The 8,785-nt window shown below is 38.8% G+C and overlaps 1 protein-coding gene across 1 annotated transcript; it reads right to left on the bottom strand.

The window, feature by feature from the left end:
- Window positions 1-3,056: 3,056 nt before the first annotated feature.
- LOC132601627 (uncharacterized) lies at window positions 3,057-5,007 on the bottom strand. The gene is made up of 3 exons (XM_060314705.1): window positions 4,258-5,007; window positions 4,017-4,176; window positions 3,057-3,949 (listed from the first exon to the last, which is right to left on the bottom strand). Exons 1-3 carry the CDS (start codon window positions 5,005-5,007, stop codon window positions 3,057-3,059), a joined length of 1,803 nt encoding a protein of 600 aa, XP_060170688.1.
- Between the last annotated feature and the right edge of the window lie 3,778 nt (window positions 5,008-8,785).

The following is an 8,785-nucleotide window of genomic DNA, read 5'->3' as shown; positions in this document are numbered from 1 at the left end:
TTGAGTGGTGGCTCTACTTCGTCCTGGAGCATTGCCGAATCTAAGTCTATATATAGATATGATTTTGTGTTAAGGGTACGTCAGGGGCCGTGTCCCGACTTGTATGCCTCAGTTATGTTCATAGAAGCTTTGCAGACAGTTCCTGTGTACAACTTAATCATAGTGTGACAGTGGTAATGTCAGCATCATGGGTCTATTGTATATATATACTTGTGCATGACATAATGTTCATATTTAGCCCTTAGCCTTATTTTACCATTCGAGATATGAAGGACGAGAGTTATAAGTTGGTTCGCTCAGTTCTTGTAAGGTGTCGGGTGCCAATCACGCCTTGCCTAGGGTGGGGTGTGATAAAGTGGTATCAGAGCAGTTTTGTCCTAGGGTTGTCAGAAAGCCGTGTCTAGCAGCGTCTTGTTTATGGTGCGCAGTGCACCACACTTATAAACAGGAGGCTGCAAGGAATTTAGGAATGATTGACCATTCTTTCTCATCTTAGATCGTGCCATAGAGCTAAATCATCGGATATGATGTCCTTGATTCTAACCCCAAATGTTTTGATCATGGATAAGCAGTTAATTATACCGCTAGAGATAATTGCTGAGAATTTAAGTTGTTCATTCAAAAGGTATGTTTCCTGTTTTATTAATATGGATAGACGTTGATATAAGAATTTGAGCAAGATATTATGGGTATTTGTGATTGCTCTGTAGGGGCATTGGATGTGTTTTCTGGACTGTGGACAGGAATGAGGTAGTAAGAATTATAGAGGAAACTCTGCTGAAATTTTCACAAATTGAATTGTTTGCAGCCGTTTGGTAAGTCATGATTGAAGGAACAACTATGAGATGCTTTCAAGGAGAAGTTTTAGAATGATTTTAATTTAATTTAAAGGAGGAACCCTGGAGGGAAAAATGATTAGCAATTAAAGAAACTGGAATGAGTTGCATCCGAGATTTTGAGCGATTGAGATCTATTGGAAATATAAGGAAAGTTGGCATTTTTTTAAATTAAATTCCACTAGTATTGTGGCCTAGGGCTGCTTTTTTATATATTTTATCAAAAACAAAGCAAGGTAATGTCTTTACAAAGGTGGTAATATAGACCAATAGAAAGCATGATTAATCTAATGACCAACTTAAGTCTAAAATGATGACTTAAGTTGGTACTACAAATGACTAAAATAACAAAATAGTAAAAAACTAAAACTTGAAGAAGAAATCTGCTAATCCAATCCTGTAAGCCAATGTGAATGATAATCTCCTTCATGTCAACCAATTTGTGTCCCAAGTTTGAAACCTTGATGCACATCTTGGTCATCAGTCCGTGTATATCAGCAGTATATTTGTGTATACCAACACGATACATGTGTATATCAGCCCTTACAATCTTGCCCAACCTCATGTCTGCAATTATGTAACCTTTAACTATCAATAACTCATGTATGGCATTCAAAAAACCAGCTGATATACTGCAATATACACATGATATACTGCAGAATATTAGAGTGGTCCTATTGATCCGAGTGTTGATGAACAGCCTCCAAGGTTCCTTGTGTGAATTTACACCCTGTAAGATATGCACACATAACCTGTCATCTGTAAATGCAGAAAAACCAATTCTGCATGGCCATATAGCTGTTACTGATGTAGTTGTGTCCCAGGTTTGTCCTTTGCTTGTTGTTCTTCTGTTGTTCCTTGTTACCTTCCTGCAATTATGTATGCAGCAATGTAGGTGTATTCTTAATGCATAAATCCCTTTGATGCTGCAGTCTCCATTAGATGACAATTCTTCTGCAGATTGAGCACAAACTGCTGATACCACTGCATGAAGTTTTGCCAACATATAAAGACTGGTTGACCTTGTAGAACATTGCCTTAAATCCCATCCCTCGAATTTAGATTCAAACCAGCTGCTTGTACTTGAATTATCAATATCTATCCTCCTACCTTCAAATCCTTCATGAATCTCACCACACTCCCTCCTTGATACCAAAAATACAGTGGAATGAGCACCAAGTGCTAATACCACACACTGCAGCCTTGATACCAAAGAGTTCATGTGTGTTCAATGTTTCTGCACTTTCCATACTGCAATTATCAAAGGTATCAGGTTCTCCAGGATTTCCACATGTGAATCCATGAAAAACCAACAACCTTGGCCCTTGGTACACTGATAGAAATGCATACTTATCATATTCTGTGCAAGAATCAAAGTAGCATTGATCTCCTCTCCATTGAACCACTTCTGTTCCATATGACAGATATGATTCAAAGTCTGAATCTTACTGATGCCTTGTACCTTTTTCCCTCTGCTATGTTTGTAACCTGCAAAAAAGAACACCTGGTTAGAAATAAAACATCTCATCTTACTCTCCCCCAAATGGACTTGAGTAAAATGAGACATGATGGACTCCACATCAGACTCCATCCTCAATATTTCCTTTTTGTTCTGATTCTTAAATAGGGACACTGGAGCTTGTCACTATTAAGAATCTTTCTTCCCTTTGAATCCAGTTCTGCAAATGAGTTGGCCTCTACCTCTCCATGATCAAGGGCATAGTCAGCAAGATGATCAGCCAACTGGTTACCCTCTCTCATAATATGCAAAACCTGTACCTCTGCATTGTCCATGATATCTAGCAGCTCCTCCACCTCAAAAGTAATGTTCCATGGAGGTTTCCACTCTCTATCCAAGATATTCTTTAATAATAAAGAATCAGTTTCTAGAATGAAGGAATAGACATGTTTAGACAAGCAATATCTTGCAGCCTGCAGCAGTGCTTTAGTCTCAGATTCAGTATTTGTAGACTCTCACATTTTCCTAGCCTCTGCATATATCAGATCCCCTGATGAATTTCTCACACAAAATGGAAAGGAACTTATGCCTGTATTACCTCTACTTGCCCCATCTGTGTTGCACTTCCAAACACCCCCATTGGGAAATTTCCATATGACCTTGGTGACTTGTAATTTTAGCACAAATTGTTCCAAAATCTTCAGAATGTCATGCCACCTATGCGGAATTGTTTTGATTCCAGGCTTCCTACTTCTCACTAACTACTGAACATCAGTAGAAGCCTGATATATAACTCTTCTAGTTGACACCTTGTCCCTATGGTTATCTCCATTTCTTTTCTTCCAAAGCTGCCAAACTATGATAGATGGGATAGCATAGAAGATATTCTGAAGTTTGGCTGGAACATCAGCTGTCCACCATTGCATAATCACCTGATGCAAGTGCATACCATCAACATTTATTCCAGCTGCTGCACAAAAATATTTCCATGTTGCTTGTGCAGTGGTACTTCTCAAGAATATATGAGGGACAGTCTCTTTCTTTGGTGCTACACAACAAAAGCACCTGGAAGGCATCTGATATCCCCAGCTCTTTACTTCCTCATCAAGAGGAATTTTGAAGTGACATACTCTCCACATCAGAAAAGTTATCTTGAATGGCAATCCCTTGACCCAAATTTTCTTATACACCTCCTTCTTTTCACCTCTGCTCCTTAAATATTCCCATGCAGATTTGACAGTAAATTCTCCATTTTGCTCCAACATCCACCAAGGCTTGTCAATCTCTTCAGGTTTAGCAGGTGGCTTTACTTCATGCAAGATGTATTCAGCCAAATCCTCAGGCAAATTATTTCTGATGCCAGTCACATGCCACCTACCATCAGTAACTACATCAGACACCTTCTCTACGGCTTCATTACATTGAAATTCAGGAGGGACAATGAAATATAATGGACCTAGCCCAGTCCAGTTATCAAACCAGAATAATAAAGAGCCCATTCTCAGTTGCCACCAAATTTGATGATCCATCAGGTCCCTAGCCTGCAACATTTTCCTCCATCCATAAGACCCTTGTTTCCAAGGGACAAAAATAGAGTTATTTTTCTTTAAATATTTGTTGCTCATGAAAGCACTCCATAGGGGATGGTTTAGTCCTGAAATTCCACCATAACTTAGCAAACAAGGCCATTGACATGTCTGCAATTAATCTAAATCCCAAACCTCCCTCTTGCACAGGCAGACAGACCTTTTTCCATTTTGCCCAATGCCTGCCACTCTCTCCTATATTATTACTCCAGTAAAACTGAGCAAAGATCTTGTGCAGCTTGTCCATTACAAAAGATGGAGGATCCACAGCTGCCAATAGGTGCATAGGCATTGTCTACAGCATATGTTGTAGGAGTACTGCCCTTCCTCCAAAGGACAAAAGTTTTCCTTTCCAACTCTGCAACCTGTTTCTTACCTTAGCCAGCAGTTCTGAGTAGAATTCCATCTTACTCCTGTTGTAATATATAGGGCATCCAAGGTATATCAGAGGAAACTCCTTCCTAGAAATACCAGTTACCCTTTCCACCTTTTGAAGTATCTCCTCTTCTACCCTATCATGTAAGTACACAGAACTCTTTGCTTTGTTGATCAACTGTCCTGAGGCTGCTTCATACTCAGTCAAGACCCTCATGATCAAGCCAAGTGAAATCTTACATGATGATGTGAAAATGATGGTATCATCTGCATAGGCAAGATGATTGATTTTTGGACTCCACTTAGGCATGCCAAAACCAGTAAACCACAAGTTATTACGCAGTGAGTTTAAGGCCCTTGACAGAACTTCAGCTGCTATGATGAATAGTGTAGGAGATAAAGGGTCACCCTGCTTAACACCCCTAGTTGAGTGAAAGAATCCATGTGGTTGGCCATTGATAAGCACAGAATACCAGTTATTCTCAACTAGTTCATATATGAAACTTATGAACATCTCACAAAATCCCATTTTCCTCATCACTTTTGTGAGAAATATCCATGACAACCTATCATAGGCTTTTGTCATGTCTAGTTTCATCACTACATTAGGTACAACCTGATTCCTTTTCTTGGTTCTGAGTCTAATATCAGTAATAATCTCCTTTGTCAACAAGATATTCTGTACTATACTCCTACCCTTCACAAAACCTGCTTGATTCTGAGAAATTAAATCAGGCAGTAGGTGAGCCATCCTTTAATGTATAACTCTAGAGAAAATCTTATTAACAAAGTTGCTCAAGATTATTGGTCTCATGTCACCAAAGGTCTGCACATTCTGCTTCTTAGGCAACAACACCATATTTGTGTGAGTTATGTACCTTGGAAGTTCATGTCCTCTGAAAAAATCCCACACCATGATGAATATATCCCCTCCAACAATTTCCCAACATGCTTGAAAGAACATGCCTGTAAAACCATCAGGCCCTCTAGCACTTGTATTATTCAAGACAAAAACTGCATGCTTGACTTCTTCCATAGTAGGATCAGCAGTCAATTCTTCATTCTGTTCATCTGTGACCATGCAAGGGACATGCTACAAAATGTCAAACTGAGTAGGAAATACTGTTTCATGGAATTGAGCTTGATAGAACCTAACAGCCTCCTCAGCAATTTGGTGTTCATTTTCAAGCCATTGACCCTGAGAATCCTGTATTCTTTTCAACTGCAGCCTTTTCCTCCTTCCTTTAACATGAGCATGAAAGAATTTAGAATTTTTATCTCCTTCTTGGAACTATGTCATGCCATATTTCTGTTTCCAATATTCCTCCTCTATATGCAATGCTCTTGTCATCTCAGCTTGCACTTTTTGAAGTTTCTCCCTATTGGCATTTGAAGGATCTACCTCAAACAATGCCTCATGAGCTTTGATGACTTCTTCAATATTAGTGATATTCTGGAAGAAATCACCATATGTTATTTTACTCCACTGAGACAACACCTTCTTCAGCTTCTTAAGCTTGATATTAAAGGTCATGAAAGAATTGGCCACCACATCTGTTTGCCAATTGTCCTTCACAAGCTGTAGAAAATCTGCATGCTTTGTCCAGAAATTTAAGAACTTAAAAGATTTCTTAAATTGGTGCACCTCCTGTTTACATTCTACTAGAAGTGGAGAGTGATCAAACCCCAATTTGATTAAGTGACTAACATCCAGACCTGGAAATTGTTGTTGCAGTTCAAAATTTCCAAGACATCTATCTAGCCTCTTGAATACACATTCATCTGCAGCCCTTCCATTCCACCAGGTGAAAATGCTTCCTTTATAACCCAAGTCACTAAGATTACAGGACTGAATACAATGTCTGAAGTCCTCTACTTCATTCAAAGTTACAGGTAAGCCCCCATATTTCTCCTCATCCTCTACAATGACATTGAAATCTTCACCAACCAGCCAAGGGAGAGTCATGTCTGATGCAAGATTATACATGGAATCCCACAGTTCAATTCTCTCACTTCTGTCACACTTAGCATAAACTAAAGTGACTATCATATCAAAATCAGTATTCCAATTGAAGAATTTCAAAGTAAGCTGCTGGTCAGTGTCCATTAACACTGTGACATCATACTCCTCATCAATGAAAGCCCATATTCTTTCAAAGACATGATTCTTAAGCTAGGATTCCGTGTATATCTATGTCGTTTTTATTCCCAAAAGTAAGAATTCAAGATTTCCAAAGCTCTTATGATGTTAAATGAAAAATGTTCTATAATGACTGTGATGATGATGATGATTGTATTCTAGAAATTACGAAGCTATGATCTGAGGGCATTATGAGATTATTGAGCCATTCCATGAATCCCTTGATCTTACTTATTGTTGATGGTCTCACCTCAAGTTACTCGTCCTTCGAGGTGAGATATAGCGAAGATAATGATTCTATTTTCAATGCTATCTAAGTTCATGATTCTCGAGACTCCATGACATCGTGGACTTCACCTCAAAATAGTTGATCTTCTAAGGAAGGATATACAGATAATGATAATGCTGATGATGATGTTAATTTCATTTATGTATTTTTATGTATATGTATGTATGTATGCATTGCACGTTCACTGATAAGTTGGGTATAACACCGAGTCCTCAAAGGGCCGGGTACGGATGACACCGAGTCCTGAAAGGACCGGGTACGGATGATACCGAGTCCTAAAAGGGCCGGGTACGGATGATACCGAGTCCCGAAAGGGCTAGGTACGGATGACACCGAGTCCCGAAAGGGCCGAGTACGGATATGACAAACTTATCTATAGTAAGTGTATGTGAATGCATATGTATGTATGTTGTGTATGGAATGTGTATGAAATGTTTTTCCTGTGGACGAGTAGTTTACATGACAGAGATCTTAAGAAGAGTACGAGGTATAATTACTTACTTTATCTTATGTTATCTTCATTCTGATATCATATTATATTTCCGCCTTACATAATCAGTACTCTGCTCGTACTGACGTTCCTTATTGTGGACGCTGTGTTCATACCCGCAGGTGCAAATAGATGAGACAAGGATCTTCCATCGTAGGCTGCTTTCAGATACTGGTCTTGAGTGGTGGCTCCACTTCTTCCTGGAGCATTGCCGAGTCTAAGTCTATATATAGATATGAATTGTGTTAAGGATACGTCGGGGGACCTGTCCCGACTTGTATACCACAATTATGTTCATAAAGGCTTTGCAGACAGTTCCACTGTAAGGCTTAGTCATAGTGTGACAGTGGTAATGTCGGCATCATGGGTCTATTGTATGTATGCACGTACGTATGTATGTATATAAGTTGGTTCGCTCGGTTCTTGTAAGCTGCCGGGTACCAATCATGCCTTGCCAAGGGTGGGGTATGACAAAGTGGTATCAGAGTAGTTCTGTCGTTGTCTGCAAACAGTCTCTAGCAGAGTCTTATTTATGGTGTGCAGTGTACCACACTTATAAACAAGAGGCTGCAAGGAATTTAGGAAGGATTGACCCTTTTTTCTCATCTTAGATCGTGCCATAGAGCTAAATTATTGGATATGATGTCACTGATTCTAACCCCAAATGTTTTGATCATGGATAAGCAGTTGATTATGCCGCTAGAGATAATTGTTGAGAATTGAAGTTGTTTATTCGAAAGGTATGTTTCTTATTTTATTAATATGGATAGATGTTGATATAAGAACTTGAGCAAGATATTATGGGTATTTGTGATTGCTCTGTGGGGCATTGGATGTGCTTTCTGGACTGCGGACAAGAATGAGGTAGTAAGAATTATGGAGGAAACTCTGTCGAAATTTTCACAAATTGAATTGTTTGCATGTTTATAGAGAAAGAGTAAAGGAAAAATATAACCATCAGCCGTTTGGTAAGTCATGATTGAAGGAACAACTATGAGACGCTTTTAAGGAGAAGTTTTAGAATGATTTTATTTTAATTTAAAGGAGGAACCCTGGAGGGAAAAATGATTAGCAGTTAAAGAAACTGGAATGAGTTGCATCCGAGATTTTGAGGGATTGAGACCTATTGGAAATATAAGAAATGTTGGCATTAGGAACTCAAATATAGTATTACGATTTATAGATTAGATTGGTTAGTAAGAGGTAACAAAGAAATACTGATATGGCGAAGAAAGTTAATCAGCACGGGAAAGTTTCACCCTAGAAGCATATATATCTATACGAGATCACAATGGGTTTGTACTCATAGTGGAATGTTTTGCAGACTTCTAGGTAGATATTATTTAGTGGCAGACGAGAAAGAGCACCTTAAGAGCAAAGGAAATCAAGGACAGAAGTACGAGAAACTCCGGTTATGAATTGATTAAAGGAATTTATGTGACCATCGACGATAAGAGGAAGTTTAATAAATTAGTAAGGTTGGCCAAAGGTAGACAGTGATGGCATAATATAGTGGACTTGGAATAGAGATACGATTACAAAGGAAACTGGACGAAAATACGAGGAATATACATATATACGAGCAAGCTATGATATCGTAAAGGGAAATG

The sequence above is a fragment of the Lycium barbarum genome, chromosome 7, assembly GCF_019175385.1.
Source record: "Lycium barbarum isolate Lr01 chromosome 7, ASM1917538v2, whole genome shotgun sequence".
Lineage (NCBI taxonomy): Eukaryota > Viridiplantae > Streptophyta > Magnoliopsida > Solanales > Solanaceae > Lycium > Lycium barbarum.
This window is presented reverse-complemented; position numbering and strand designations above follow the sequence as displayed.

What these genes read in the sequence shown, in the direction of transcription:
- LOC132601627 (XM_060314705.1), bottom strand. Translation starts at nt 5,007, where the DNA reads ATGGCTCACCTACTGCCTGATTTAATTTCTCAGAATCAAGCAGGTTTT. An exon ending in ACTCAGAACTGCTGGCTAAG is followed by an intron (nt 4,177 to 4,257) that starts GTAAGAAACAGG and finishes CATATGCTGTAG; the next exon opens with ACAATGCCTATGCACCTATT. An exon ending in TCTGCCTGTGCAAGAGGGAG is followed by an intron (nt 3,950 to 4,016) that starts GTTTGGGATTTA and finishes GTGGAATTTCAG; the next exon opens with GACTAAACCATCCCCTATGG.